At 39.9% G+C, this 16,427-nt stretch overlaps 3 protein-coding genes across 4 annotated transcripts in view; 1 reads left to right on the top strand and 2 right to left on the bottom strand.

Moving 5' to 3' along the window:
- The window catches only part of LOC141431680 (GATOR2 complex protein WDR59-like), a 20,939-nt gene extending 10,299 nt beyond the window's left edge, over positions 1–10,640 (top strand). Inside the window, exons 2-4 of the mRNA XM_074092859.1 lie at positions 3,368–3,595; positions 4,650–4,867; positions 9,802–10,640. Of these exons, the coding sequence (XP_073948960.1) occupies positions 3,368–3,595; positions 4,650–4,867; positions 9,802–9,892 (537 nt within the window). The 3' untranslated portion in view covers positions 9,893–10,640. The remainder of the gene's footprint in view (positions 1–3,367; positions 3,596–4,649; positions 4,868–9,801) is intronic.
- VGlut (Vesicular glutamate transporter) overlaps positions 1–16,427 on the bottom strand; it is a 214,878-nt gene that overhangs the window by 116,685 nt on the left and 81,766 nt on the right. The window lies entirely within an intron of this gene.
- Positions 10,636–16,173, bottom strand: LOC141431881 (uncharacterized; the record flags this gene model as incomplete). The annotated part of the gene is given in 4 exon segments (XM_074093162.1): positions 10,636–13,466; positions 14,195–14,344; positions 15,181–15,343; positions 16,047–16,173. Coding segments are annotated over 4 exon segments (468 nt in total), but the record flags the coding sequence as incomplete, so codon positions are not given.

A 16,427-nucleotide genomic window follows, 5' to 3' on the forward strand; every position in this document is an offset into this window, starting at 1 on the left:
ATTTTGTATAGCTCGGACATCACTCAATGTATCAGGCATTGCAAGTATCACTTGTACGCTGATGATCTGCAAATTTATTTATCTTTCCATCCACGTGATTTGGACGCTGCTGTTTCCAAGATTAATGCAGATCTTCAGAGTATCTTTGAGTGGTCTTGCGTAATTCTCTGGTTTTGAATCCGTCAAAATCAAAATACATGATACTCGGTTCCTCAGGTCAGGTCAGCAGGGTCTTGGCGTGCGGACCTAGGATTGTAATAAATGGTGTTGAGGTTGACCGTGCTGAGGAAGCACGTAATCTTGGTTGTTGTTGGACAGTAATTTACGTTTTGAGAAACACGTCGTAGAAATAGCTCGCAACTCTTTTTATCGCTTGAAATCTTATACAATGTGCGTGACTTATTGAGTGTGAACGTGCGTGTTAGACTTTGTGAAGCCCTTGTACTATCTAAATTGAATTACTGTCTAACTGCTTTTGGACCCTGCCTCCTGGCACGTTCGAGGCGTCTCCTTCAAAGGGTACAGAATGCATGTGCTAGGTACTGCTTAAGATACCTCCGCGTTTCCATGTTTCCCCATTTATTAACAGTGCAAACTGGCTTAGAGTTTCGGGTAGACAGGAGCTTATGTTGGCCTGTCTTTTGTTTGACATTGTCAATACTAAAACTCCAAGCTACCTCTTCAAAAAATTCACTTGGTCGGGCAGAGAAGGCTCTGTGACGTTAAGGCCCTCTCGTGCGGTGTATTGGCAATGCCTCCTCATGGGTCGGCCGCATTTAGGGGAAGTTTTAGATATTCAGCACAAAGTGTTGGAATAATATACCTCCGCCGCTTCGTGAACTCAAGTCAAAAAAATCTTTTAAAACAAAATATCGCTTGCATTTATTAAATTTACAAAAGATTCAACAGCCCTAAAATGTTCCCTTACTGTGTGCATGTTGCCTGCGACTCCGTCTGTGTGGAATTTCGTTTATCGATATCCCGCGGGTGCTGTGCAGTTTTTTTGGGATAAAAACTATCTTATCCTTCCCAGGACTCAAAATATCTGTATACCGAATTTCATCTAAATCGGTTCAGTGCTTGGACGTGATGACGTAATAAACAAACTGACTTACAAACTTTCGCATTTATTTTTGGCATTATACAATTAAGCATTGCAGTAGGTGCATTGTTTAATTCAGTATTTTATTTGTTATTCACTTATTGGACTTTAATCATAAATTATATCTATTTTTTCTTATTTCTTTTTGAAACTTTTATACTTTGGCATATAAACCATTTCCACAGATCTCTCTCTAAGGTTCTGGCAGAATACCAGCGCTGCGGTCACCCGCAGTTTTATGCTGAGTCAGCGCCTTTTTTTCCATAGCACATGGTATCCACTAATGCACATATTTTAAGATGTTTGTTTTATTTTTTGTTTTTCAGTTTAGCTAACTTTATTAGGTTAATCTTAAACTTTATTAATACCTACCTATGTATAGTTCGATATTGTGTTTTTGTGTTATGGTGAAAATAAAGTTTTAATCAATCAATCAATCAATCAAAAAATAATACAGAGGGGCTACTACAAAACTACAAAAACGAAGTTCGTATGGCACCGTCCCTTTCACTCGCGTATTGAATGAGATAAGCGTCAGCGGACGGCAACATACGAAGTTCGAGTTTTGCATTTCGTAGTTAGGCCAGCAGGGCTACTACGAAATTCGAAAATCGAAGTTCGTGTCGTTCCGTCCTTATGACCTACTACTATTAATTTAATACGTAAGTGAGAGGACGTTACGGTACGAACTTTGATTTTCGAATTCCGGAGTAGGCCCTCAGATATCATCACACAACGTCATTGTTCATGTTTTTCGTATTCAAGTGGTATTCAACCGATTTTCGTTACTTTACTCGTATTGTCATCGGATGTGATCAGTGCGTTTTCTCATGTTTTTATTTAGATATTCATATCATAGAATAATAAATCAAATATTCATTATTCTCATATTATTTAGTTAATGTAAAACTTACTTAGAATGAAATTGAAACTTAAACATCAAAATCTATAAAAAGTCGAAATATCTCGAAAACGGTCGCATTTTTTATTAGACCTATTTTACCTTTTCTAGAATGTCCTAAGTGCCCTACATTTTAGTACATCACGGATCCGTTCATATCTTAATATTTTACGACATACATACATAGGTACCTACAAAATCTTTCGGTAATAACCGGTTGCGGCACATCACTATTTATGAGACGCAAAAAACAGGTAACACATGAAACGTCATTTTAGTATCTCGAATTCTGGACAGACCATAATTAGTTGTTCAAGCCGCCAGTGTTAACCCCTTTAGTGGGTAACGGCAAGATATTTGCCGTCATACGATCAGATATTTTATTTTTTTCTCAATGAACGTGTTGTTAGTTAATATAACTTTTGGTCGCATAAGAGAACATACTCGTACCAATTTACGGAAAAAAAGAATAGCAGATAAACGTTATTCCAACCCATGTTAAATGATGATTCTTAGGCCTGAACTTAGATTTTTAACTATTCCTTACAATTGAACAAAAATGTTTGTAAATAAAAATTTTGTCCGAATCACAATCTCTACTTTCAGAGACAAGATTGGCGATATAAAGTTTAAAGAAAAAAAATCTGTTATTTGATAATTTTAAAAAATGAAGACGGCAATATATTTGCCACTATCCGTTAAGTGTCTGGTGTTTATTAAAGGAAAGGGGGTTAGGCTACAATGTTATTGATTTATATATGGAGCAATAGCTTAATTCAATACTTCAAATGGCCCGATATGCTCTTGCCCGGTTATTTATTTGAAAGAATTCAGTTTTAAGTTAAATAAAGGTTTTAATTATTTCTTATCATCTATTGGTTTTTAATTTATTTATTTTAGATACGTCGTGCCACCCGTAGTTCCCCGGCAAACTGACATGACGGTCTTGTCACTTAATGCCCTTGGCTGATAGCGGCAAACATATTGCCGTCTCATAATTCGGAAACCCTGCAATAATATATACATTTCTCTGCTCAAAAATCATAAAAAAAATCATTCATGCTGTGCGTATCGTTAAAGTTCTCGATTCATTGCTTTAAAAAAATAATGGTCAAAGGGTTAAGAAATTGATAATTGTTATGTACCGAGTTTTCTTTTTTAATTTCCATTGAGTGTTAAATAATGTTACTTAATTTTGAAGCTAGAGCTGTTTAAGTACTAACAAGTATTAAATATTCTTTGATGTCACACAAAAAATGCTCTTAAAGTATTGCTTGAACTAAGTGTTTCTAATTATATGACCACCACTTAACTGTGTTGATGTAAAAAAAAGATGGTCGTTTAATGCATGAAATGGGTTCCAGAGCAACGGCACATCTCCGTACAGCACGGTGAACCAGTTTAGCGAGATCGCAGACGGCTGGACGACGGTCCGCAGCAGCTCGTGCTCGGAGGCCGACCCGCTGGCCGCGGAGCGCCCGGAACCCGAGGACTGCGTTCTGGACGACGCCACTGGACACCAATACCACTGCTTTAAGCGCGTTTATGCCGATATATTGCACCGGTGGCAGCTGCTGTACAAGAGGACTGAGGTTAGATAAACTTCTTATGTAACCTTTTTTTTTTCTTTGTTGGGTCAGATATTTGTACTGGTGACTTTACTTGTGAATTACATGTTATGTTTTATTGTAAATAGCTTCTGTTTGGCCACAGTAACATGCCTAAGTAAGCAAGTGTAACGAGATGGTTACGCCATGTATAATCAACATCTGAAGTTGAGAACATTATTTATTCTACTCGAGATTGATTTAGTTGTTTTGTCTGTTCAATGTATCCTAACAGGAGAGCAGTATAAAACATAAAAAATAGAAATTGCTACAAACATCCTTTCCTAAACAGCAAGAAGACGGTTTTCAAAGGGTAAACACGGCACGGCAAAACATTTTTTTGACGTCAGTGATGATGACCAGTATGCGTATGTACGCAACCTTTGCCATTGCAAAGCTACAAGAAACTCAACGGAAAAAGCAAACATACATGATGATGATGTGGAAGCATACATTTATGCTGTTAATGTTTACTGCAAGGGATTGCCTCCGAAAACACATCTAACGCACGCTTCTCCCTATGCCTATGAAAAATTTTGGTCCACGATACTGATAAAGACGTCCTTTAGACCGTGTCATATGTGTGCTTGCACGCAGATGGGCAGGGAAAGAGACGAATGTTCGAGGTTTTGTGTGATGATCGATGAACGGCCTTTATTTGTTCATTAATGTTTTATTGTTTTTCTGCTTGTGTTACTTGTTTTTATATACAGTCGCACCATTTGATTCCTGATCCACCGTAGAGCGTTTGCATAAGTGTCAAGCAATGTGATATCACTATGACTTTTCCTAAGAAAAGGTTCCACAGTGGGTCACGATTCAGTTGGTTCGATAGTACGTATAATCGTATAATTCGTTGAGTTTCTTGTCGAATTCTTCTCAACAGAGGTTTTTCCGAACCGGTGGTAGTTTTTTTTGTCATTGAAGCGCTTGTTATAGCTTAAATTGAATTAAGATATTTTGAATTTGACTTTGACGTGTGGTCTAAGCTTTAGTGCTTAACTTAGTTTTACTGTAATTTCATTGAATAAATAAACAGGTGATGAAGCTGGTAGTGAACAAGCAGAGCAGCGCGCACGTGGGGCCGGAGCTGGGCGCGCTGTGCGCGTACTGCGGGCGCGCGACGCGCGCGGCGGCGTGCGCGCCGTGCCGCCGCCTGGCGCTGCGCTGCGCCGTGTGCGCCCTCGGCGTGCGCGGCCTCGCCGCCGCCTGCGCCTACTGCGGACACGCCGGACACGCCAGGCACATGCTCAACTGGTAACGTTATAATAATAAGTACCTGGGCGACCGAGCTTTGCTCCAGCTAACCCCTACAAACCAAATTTCATCGTAATCGTTGGAGCCGTTTCCGAGATCCCCGAAATATATATATAGAATTGCTCGTTTAAAGGTATTAGTACCTGGACGACCGCGCTATGCTCGGGCTAAAACTTGATAACAAGCGTTTCCCCAGAGATAAGACCAATCTAGATCGATTTTTCATCCAAGAAAACCCCTTCATCATCGAAATCGTTGAAGCCGTTTCCGAGATCCCCAAAATATATATATGTATATACGAAAATTGCTCCTTTAAAGATATTAGATAATTAAGCAAATTAAGCAAAGCTTATATTTGTGTCTAAGCACTCATACCTACCTGAAAACTTGATGCGTACTATGTGGTTCCTATAATTAAGAATAAAACCGCTGATTCTTCAGATGTTAATAATTATAGACCGATATCTCTAGCCACGGTCATTGCCAAGGTGCTTGACAGTCTCCTTGGTAAGTATTTGGATAAGCATATTAAACTTAACGATGCGCAATTTGGCTTTAGACCGAATCTTTCTTGTGAAAGTGCTGTCCTGTGTCTCAAGGAGACGGTGAAGTACTACACCAGTAGGAAAACGCCAGTGTACGCTGTTTTCCTTGACTTGTCAAAAGCCTTTGATCTTGTTGCCTATGACGTGCTTTGGAAGAAATTAAAAAATGAAACAAGCGTACCTGGAGAAATAACATCCTTGTTTATGCACTGGTATGGTAGTCAAAACAATTGTGTGAGATGGGCACGCACTTTCTCGGATGAGTACAGGTTGGAGTGCGGGGTGAGACAGGGGGGGCTGACTTCTCCCACGCTCTTCAACCTGTACGTTGACGCGCTGATTGAGGAGCTCAGTGGCACCGGTATCGGTTGCCATATTAATGGAGTCTGTGTAAATAATATTAGTTACGCAGACGACATGGTGCTGCTGAGCCCCTCAAGCGGAGCTCTAAAGAAACTGCTCAGTATTTGCGAGTCCTATGCGGTGACCAATGGACTTAAGTACAACGCTCAAAAGAGTGAGTTTATGATGTTCAAACCAGATAACATCCGTTATACTGATGCTCCTGATTTTTTACTTACTGGTGTAAAATTAAAAAGAGTGGATAAGTTCAAATATTTGGGTCATTGGGTCACTGCTGATCAAAGGGACAACACTGATATTGAGAGGGAGCGCAGGGCGCTGGCTGTCCGATGCAACATGTTGGCCCGTAGGTTTTCGAAATGTTCTGTGCCAGTAAAAGTCACGCTGTTTAAAGCATACTGCCAGTCATTTTATACATGCAGCCTATGGGTAAACTATACGCAGAAGGCATACAGCGACCTGCGAGTTCAATACAACAGCGCGTATAGAGCGTTGTTGCGGCTGCCGCGCTATTGCAGCGCTTCCGCGATGTTCTTGGAGACCAACACGGCGGGATTTGCCGCCATCATGCGCGCGCGCAGCGCCTCCATGCTACAGCGCGTGCGCGACAGCCGCAACACGCTTCTGCGCGCTGTTGTTGATCGCTGGGACTCGCCAGTGCTGGGGAGGTGGATCGGGCTCCATGCCCATAAATAATAATTATCTGTGTGTTCTGTTTGTTGTTGTTTTCTGCGTCACGTGTATTAATTGTTTACCATTAACACTAGTTTTAAGGTTGCACAAACCATACTAACAATAATATGGATCCTTGGTCTGAAATAAATTTATTATTATTATTAAGCAATTATTACACAATTACACATTAATACACATTATTATATAGATATAGGAACTTAAATAAATCATCACCATCTCAGCCATAGGACGTTCACTGTTGGACATATGCGTCCCCTGTAGACCTCCGGTTGCTTCAGATGGAAGTGGCTTGCATCCACCGTGAACCGGCGTCCGTCCGGTCATCCGTCCATCTCGTTGGTGGATGTCGTACGCTGCGCTTGCCGATCCGTGGTCTCCATTTGAGAAGTTACGAGCCCAACGGCCATCCGTGACTTAACAAAAAATAACAAAAAATGGAACCAACTACAAAACCCTTGAAAATATTTTTCTAGGTACGTACTAGCTCGAAGTCGGTGCCTCAGCACGAGACAGCAGGAGTGGGACAATATAGTCGTCTACCTCTTTTACATAACTACTATGGGTTTCAATCCCTCCTATTGGGTCGTGCTGAGTCACCGACTTCGAGCTAGTACGTACCTAGAAAAATATTTTCAAGGGTTTTGTCGTCGGTTCCATTTTTTGTTATTTTTTTTTATTTTTTGGAGTCTGATTTACTTTTTTGTTAAAAAATTTCTTTATTTCTCACTTTTTAGTGATTCGTAGCCAAAGTACATCTCACAACGATTCCATTAAGCCCAAACACGACTTAGTTACTTTGTTTTATAACAGAGTTCCGTTGCCTAGCTTCTGGCTTCAGCATCAGATCAGTCTGAAACAATCATTAACTTAAAGCTTCTTCTTAGTCGCTTATCTAGGTATATTAATCATGATCGTTTATAGACGAGCGAGCATTACTTAGCTTTGATGAGTTCCATTGGTCATCACGGTCTTCTTCATCAGGTCCAGGTTACCAAATGATACTTTCTGAATGTAAATGCTCATCTTGATGCTAAAAATGCCAAAATCGCCATAGGTGTGCCTATAAAATTTGAGGTTTGCCCTCGATTTCCCTAGGATCCCATCATCAGATCTTGACTTGGTCACAATGAGACCACCTCAGAAGAATACCCTTTCAATTAAAAAAATAAATCTCGTTTGGGACGGGAGGCTAGTGAATTATCGCAGCGACGTCAGCTGTCACTCGATTCAGTGTCAATCGAGGCGATGTCAAACTTGATGTTTCGCTTGCGTTTCGTTGTCAGCATTTTACCATGATATTATATTTTCTTTATTAATTTCTATTCTATTTCTCTCTACTATTACTTGTGTTCATATAATATGTACTCACGTTATTTTACGTGTTATTTTGCTGTAAATAATTGTTGTTAGTAAATTTTCTGTTCAAATTGATGATAAGTATTATATTTTTGTAACTGGCTGCTGGTGAGTAATGGAAGGAGCACGCGTCTTCATTTGCATGTACCTAATAAGTTATAATTATTGCATTAGTATTTTATTTTATTTATTTTAAGTATTCATATTTTATAATTTTTATTACCTCGCTGCCATGTCTGACGTTTTTGACGCTAGCCACGGTAGTGAATTCTTTTCGATGTCACCACCGCCATAAACATCTGAACACCTATTGCAGACGCGTTGCGCCGGATCTAAGTGGGATCCTCATTGCAGTAATTTCACCGGCTGTCTCATCTCCAACAACACAACAGTGTTGCACATATTAATGTGCAGAGTATTCCCGCACATTTTTCTGAGTTACTCACTAGTTTTTCTACCAAAAAATAATATATATAATGCATAAATGTCTGCGTTTTTAACAGCGTAACTTTGTGAATCAAGCTCTTTCGACTCCTGAGCGATCTATCGGATGCGCCGGATTTGGTGATCAATAAAGCACTTCTCATCTCCAACAAACTTAATGTTGCACATATTAATGCGCAAGTATCCCGCACATTTTTCTGAACTCTAGTTTTCTACCAAAAAATTATACGGCTAAACCGCCGCGATTTTTAACCGCGTGACTTTGTGAATCAAGTAAACTTAAGAGCTGGGCCGCGCTACGGCTAAACCGCCGCGATTTTTAACCGCGTGACTTTGTGAATCAAGTAAACTTAAGAGCTGGGCCGCGCTACGGCTAAACCGCCGCGTTTTTTAACCGCGTGACTTTGTGAATCAAGTAAACTTAAGAGCTGGGCCGCGCTACGGCTAAACCGCCACGTTTTTTAACCGCGTGACTTTGTGAATCAAGTAAACTTAAGAGCTGGGCCGCGCTACGGCTAAACCGCCACGATTTTTAACCGCGTGACTTTGTGAATCAAGTAAACTTAAGAGCAGGGCCGCGCTACGGCTAAACCGCCGCGATTTTTAACCGCGTGACTTTGTGAATCAAGTAAACTTAAGAGCTGGGCCGCGCTACGGCTAAACCGCCACGTTTTTTAACCGCGTGACTTTGTGAATCAAGTAAACTTAAGAGCTGGGCCGCGCTACGGCTAAACCGCCGCGATTTTTAACCGCGTGACTTTGTGAATCAAGTAAACTGGTGGCTTTAAAGGCCCCCTTACACATGCTCGTTTATAAGCATGCTTATTAGCATGTTTATAAGCGTGCTAGTACCTGAAGTACCAGTATGCCACTAAATAAGCATGCGTAGCACGTGTCCTATATACATACACACATGCTAGTAGGCAGCATTTGCTCAATAGTAGAATGCTTTCGTGCTAGTAACTAGAATGTGTAACAGTAGCTTAAGTTTACTTGATTCATAAAGTCAGCACGCGGTTAAAAATCGCGGCGGTTTAGCCGTAGCGCGGCCCAGCTCTTAAGTTTAATAGAAAGAAAGAAAGAAAGAAAATACATTTATTTAACGCCATAAAACAAACATAGAACGGATAAAGACATACATGACGCTAAATAGCGCGGTGGTTTAGCCGTAGTGAGGCCTAGCTTTTCGATGATGAAACTCGTTGTGAGGAAGTTAGCCTCCATCGTCTTTCCATAGAAGAAAACTAAACACTGTCCAATATTAAATACTTTTCTGAATCAAAAGCTCATCTACGTCTGTTTGTACGTCTGGACTCATAATTTCCACAGATTATCGACACAAGTTTCAAACGCTAATACCGACACAAAAATGCTGTCGTATCTGTCCAACGTCAGCGTAGCGAAGCGTCTGTGTATTTGTGGCGAGCGTTCATCGCACTATTTAAGCAACGAATTGGGAATAAGCAAACTGCTTACAGATTATTATAATTTTTCTTCTTTGTATACGAATCATTTTCTTTTATTTATCAGGTTCGAGAAGCACGACACGTGTCCCACGGGCTGCGGCTGCAAATGCCTGATCGACAGCAACGCATTCTGGAAAGGGGTCAAGTACGCGTAACAACGTGAGCCAACTTTGCCATTTCTCGCATTTGTGGGGTTATAGTTAAGTGCTGTATATAAGTACGATCTTCCGACTGCTAGTGGGAGTGGACAAATTCAAAACTGAACAAATATGATGACCGCATAAAAACTTTCCCTTATATTATGTGGCGATCACTTAAATAAAAATATGAACAATATAATAGCAGTCTACAACAGTTTAACGCTTCTCAATCTTCTACTTCTGAAATCAGGTAAAACGTGTTGATCCAACTGATTTTCATCTCTAATTCTACAACGATTGAAATTTTCTGAAATTTTATACTGTTTAGTTCCAAATAAGTTTTTAATTTGGATTTAATCTTTCTTTTGCAATCCCTGCAGACAGTGCTGGAGAATATTGACACTTCCTTTACGCATTAATCTATCAGTGGCAACAGATATTCTGTGCAACACCGCTATCATACCTTCAACCGGCACTGTCTGCAATAGAATGTTAACACGAAGTGCTTTATTAAAGTCGAACAAGAAGCTAGACTGTATAGTATAGTATACCTATACGGATATGTTGGAACGTGATCAAACCAATAAGTCGCTTTTTTCCCTCCCAAGTCGCTCCCAAGTTATGGAGGATCAAAATGACAGCTTACTCCTATTAGGTAGAAATACCTAGTTTAAATGTATAATTTTATTGTAAATATTATAAGTCTTATTTGCTACTGATACTGCCATTTGGGTATAATTTATAATAAATACACTGAAATCGATTTATGTTTTTATTTAACAAACTTTTTACAATTTTATAATTATCCAATGAGAATGAGTTACCAGTGTAAATTTTAGTGCAATTCCTAAAATGTATGCTTTTACTTCAGTCTCGTTAAAGCATTTCATAAGATAATGAAAAAGCGAGCCGTAAAGTTTGGGCACCTAAATACTTGTTGTTTGGTCGTTATTCAGATCTAAGTAGTTTCACTCTAATGTCTGTTACCAATTCAAGGCCCTTGGGATAGCAAAAAGTTCTTAATTTTAATATAGTTTATTGGTTACGACATTTTAAGTTTTAAATTAAGATAACTAAAAAAAACACTACTATTTTTGCTAAAAAGCTGCAGAATAATACGAAACAATATTTCAAATCTGTGCGTCAAGGATGCCATCTGCCAGTGTAGTTTATTTATTTATTTGTAATACGTCCATCTATGTTGTGTTCAGTTCGAATTCGAAAGTTTAGTAAGTGCTAAACTTCACAGACGGTTTTCACAAGCTTTTTCACCTGTCCCGATATTTGTGTGTGTCGGTGATCAAATGTTGCAAGTTATATTTGAGCCCGTGGTTATTTTATGGCGCATGCGACTGTTCCGAAGTATCGATCTTCGTTAATATCAAGGTACGCGGAACAAAACCCGAATTTAATACATAAAATTAGTAATGACTAATGACCGCGATAGTCTAAAATATTGTGAGCTACGACGGTTTCCGATTGAACTTCTAAAATAATCTTCAGTTGGAATTCTTCTTCCTGGTGTCATAATACGCAGTCTTAGGCCGCTGTTTTCCAATGTCATAACAAATGAAACTATAGAAAACAGAGACGAATATTAAATATAATTAGGTATGTAAGCTCAGTAGATATAGCAATTTCTTGAATCTTCTCTAGGGCAGAATGGTAGAAAGTATGAAGTGGTAATGGTATTGGTAGTTTTTATAATTTAAGGCTTTATGACACTGTGAGCGCGGCGTAAAGTGTAAACAAATCGATATTTATCGATTAAGTCGTTGCAGCTATCATGAGCAGCTTTCATGATCCCGCGTTGTTGACGCCACACGACGCCCGCAGCGTAAAAAAAGCCATAGGTTAAAATGTGGACTGGTTATCGAAATCTTATAGTATTTAATCCTAATTACAGTAATTGGAAAAAATATAGCTTATTTACATTTTTGCAGCAGGTTCTATACATTTACAATTAACTTACGGCTAGGGAGGTAAAGTACTATGACATTATTTCAGTAGGTACGACGATAAGGCGACTCACTCTATCGTGGCCAAGTAACCGGTTAGCACACCTAATAATAAGCTTACGTTAGGTAACCAAAGTGCAGTCTACATCAAATGACGATTAACAATGCTTCAATGCCTTAAAGGCACTTTATTAATCGATGTTGAATGCTAACCTTGCTACAATCATAATAAAATCTAATTAATAATAAATAACGCTAACAACCGACATAAAACTAATATTTTTGATTTTTTCCATATTGAACTTACAGTTGGGTAGGTATCTAGTTAAATTAAACGTAGGATACAACTAAAAAAAGTATATCATCTCTACCTATAACAAATAAAAAAATCAGGAAAATATTAGATTGACTTCACACAATTCCTGAAATTATTCAACTTTAAACGATTACTACAGCCTGAGGCACTTCCAAATGATAAATAATTTTTTTTTTTACTGAGATAAACACTACTCAACGCACATAAAGTTACATATTTGGTCAATTAAATGCGAGTCTTTCTTTATGGATACAAAGTGTACTAAAATTAATTTAGGTACACTGTTGGCAATTGAAATATTTCAGAGATTCAGTTAATATATTTTATAATATATTTAGTAGTTACTTTTGTTTACTAACATTGAGATTAGTATATAAATAAAGTTAACGGAAAATAGGTAGGTATGTCAAAAAGGTTGTGTGAGCTAACTAGAGCTTTTAGCTACTACATAGTCTGTACCGGAACAATACCTAATTTATTTTATTGGATGGGTACCCGCTAAATCGTATTAATTGGAACGCATATTTAACCCCTGGCAAATGTTTTTTCGCCACAACTTTAAAGCCACCACGGCCCGTGCGAGTCGCTAAGCAAGGGTCGCCGCGAAAGCGTGCAAAATTTAATTATTCGCGTATGTATTTTCCTAAAGCATAATATTATAAATCTCCTTCCCTTTTCCGGATGGAAGGTATATTAGGTATATTGTGTGTGTTTGTGACTGAAGAACCCGTATGTTTTGGATTAGAAAGGACTAGAGACATGGGCGTACCCAGCTTCTGGCCTAGGGGGGTGCAAGTCAGATTTTTAGGTCAGATCACCCGCGCTTTTTTTGTCATACGGAGCAAGTTCATACATTTTCTCGATTCGAAAAATCGCGATTGTTGAATTGCATTGCGTTTGCATCACTGCCAAAAGCGGCTGTACCTACTAAACGGGACATGAACGGGAAGAACATGCCATGAGATATTATTCTCTAGTCTAGTACCTACCAAATTATTTATAATAAAAAAAGCTTAAAGCCCTTTTTAACTTATTTATGAGTGGTACATTTCGTACTAGATTTTCATCTCTCAAAGGCAAATACAATATTTCACGGCGCGTGTTTTGACGAATGGCTAGTGAAGTCTAACAATAAAATGCGTCCGATTTATTTTTCGAACATGCCGACAACATCCTATTGGGTATGGCCCTTGAGTATTTCTATGAATATCTACAACTAATAATCTAATTGCTCGGACATAAAATGTGAGGTGCATGCACGACGAAATAAGATGGACACGTCGGATCTCAGAGGCGAGTTGTTCTATTGTAGCAGCTAAAACAATAAACGACATTATTAGTTCAAACATCTAATCGTATTGGAAAACTAGAGTGCAAATACATAAATATTATGTGCATTTATTAGACATTTCTGAACTACTTAATACTTATTTATAGGGTGATAAAAGAATTAATTGTAAATCGCTAGGTTTTTTTAGTACATTGATACCATCCCGACTAGCGCTTACATTGTCGCCCCAGGGAAGTTATTTTCGCTGCTGATGAGATGAGTGATGACATAGACTGTCATCAGCATCGAACATAACTAACATCAAGTACAGTCGAGAACATAATTATCTATACAGCTATCGAGTCGAATATATGATACCTATGGTTAGTGCTATACAGTTGTGTAGATACATTTTCGACGCCTTGGTAACGTCACTTACCGAATACATGTCAGCATCGCTTGATTTTTAAGTGGTATGTGATGTTGATATATTGTCATCTCATGAGCTAAGTCTACGGGCCTACGCTAGCTGGCACGGGTGCACGCGACGCGACGCTCGCAGTTAGCGCTGCTCATACTACTTTTCAATAGGCGTCCACCCGCTCCGCACAAAGCCACCAGCTAGCGTAGGCCCTACAGCGAACTCGAAGATGGTGGGGGTTAAGCGAGGATACGACACTCGCAGTAGCTAGATAAAATGAATGTCGCTGGCTCAGTCAACGCGCGTTTGCCGCACGAGCGGCGTGAGCAGCACGAGCGTGGCGCGCGCGTACCTCTCTAGCAAGCGGCGCTTGAGTTCGGGCGGGTAGGTCACGTAGATGTAATGGTCGTCTTCGTCCTCATCCGGGAGTCGCTCGCGCGCCGGGGACGAGTGCGTCGTCATCGACACACTCGCGCTGCCGCCCACGCTGCCCTCCTCCGAACTGCGGCAGAAAGGGAGATCCACTTAAACACTTGCAAACCGCGCGCCGTACAACGTGTTCAACGTGTGTGACACATTTAGATTGGTTTTTGGAGTCTTTTTGTATTTTTTATTTCAACTCCAAATTTTGTTACTTTTACGGTCATCCCGTAAAACCAATATCGAAAATACAAACTGAAACATAGATGCACAGAAAATCAGAAAAATAGACCAGCGCTGGGAATCGAACCAAGGTCTTCGGCATTCCGTGCCACGTGCTATACCGATACACCACCACTGGACAGGGTACAAACACGAATTTCTCCTATGCACCACATATCTCAGCTTGTTTATTTCTTATTTAGTCACTTAAGCAGCGACACTAGCGACATCTATGCTGTAGCCCTCATCGAGAAACTTTCAGCATTCCATTGGAACTAACCGCTCACCCGGACAAGAGATGTCGTTAAGCGTTGCTCAATCAAATTAAGATTGGTTTTTGGAGTCTTTTTGTATTTTTTATTTCAACTCTAAATTTTGTTACTTTTACAGTCATCCCCCTTTTCGCTTTTTAAATCTTAGTTTTCGTTGAACTAGCGTATTGCTTACAAAAACAACTTATTATTAAATAAATAGTTAGTTGGCAAATACGTACGTCACAGGTTGGTTGCACATCTCTGGTGGTAACAGCTGAACGGAGCGAGGCTAGGTAGGTAAGTGAAGCGTTTCTATTGGTTCATGAAAAACACATTTCTCGCAACACATTGTCATCTCCGGTGAAAACGGAGCCTCAAAGGGCCTCTCGATACTAACGCCATCTAGCGACATTTCGCATGTCAAGAAACTCGTAGAACTCACTCGAACACGATCCAGATGATGTAGTAACACATGCAGAGCGCGAGCGCCAGGCCGGTGGCGAGCGCGAGCAGCAGCGGCCAGGGGAAGGCGCGCGCGCTCGGCGCCGTGTCCTCCCAGTACCGGTCGCAGCTCAGGTACCAGCACACCGCACGCTGCATCTCCTCTGCACACACCAAATAAACTCACCAAACGAATCACTCGAATTTTTAAAACAGGCATCGTTCTAGTGTTACGTACGCAGAATTTTAATTTTTGACCAAACCCTGCCCCTTGTAAGTAAAAGTCAGCAAAGCGGGCAAGTAATAACAATGAACTAAAACAATTACTTTGCTCATCTGCGACCTCATGATAACTATCAACACCACCACACTACACTGACGCGTTTCGAAGTCAACCAATGCTCATCTTCACAGCAACACAATTATTTCAGGTAATCCCGGACATGCTTTTCGCTTTCGAACATAGACGAGTAAAAAATAAATACCTACCTACTGCTGGTGTAATCACTATTCAGATCCCGCCCATGAGGATGACATGGTCATCAAAAATTATGTAAGCAAAGATCCCCCCCACCCCTTTTAGAGCTACAAAATACGTAATAACATACTTAAATCACCACACAAAGCAAATCACTGGTACCGAAATGAACACTTATTTATGACGTTGACTGTACTGGAAGTAGGTACTCTATCTATTTAAATCTTGCGAGTCGTATTCTGTTCACTTTTAGTGATTGGATTGACTTTAAATACGGTACGAATATGACAGTGATTTGGATAACATAAGTACAGTTAGCAAAGTATTAAAAATTCAAAAGAAAAACTATTATCACCGCCAATTTGTCGTACTACATCCAAAGGTTTAACCTTCTAGTTCCGTGAACTGGTGCTGAGTGAGATGCAGTAACAGCGTAGCGATGCAGGAATGCACAACGCGCTCACAGCGCACCTTTAACACCTGCAACCGCGCGGGGTCGCACGCAGCGCGCTCCGCCTGCCGACAATAAAGCAATGCAGATTGTACAAGTGCATAAAACGCGTCATTTTACCCGAGCCGTTATATCTACCCAAGTCGTAGGCGAGCATTGGTAGTTAAGTAGAGGGCGCAATGGGTTTTATAAATGAGTTAAGTGTGCCTACACTCGCATATTAGGTAAACTGTTCCAGTCAGTAGAATATACTACAAAATTGATATTTTTAAAACACCTTTTGTAACTAATATGACACTTTAAACAATACTCTGATTTT

The sequence above is a fragment of the Choristoneura fumiferana genome, chromosome 10 (assembly GCF_025370935.1).
Source record: "Choristoneura fumiferana chromosome 10, NRCan_CFum_1, whole genome shotgun sequence".
In the NCBI taxonomy this organism is placed as follows: domain Eukaryota; kingdom Metazoa; phylum Arthropoda; class Insecta; order Lepidoptera; family Tortricidae; genus Choristoneura; species Choristoneura fumiferana.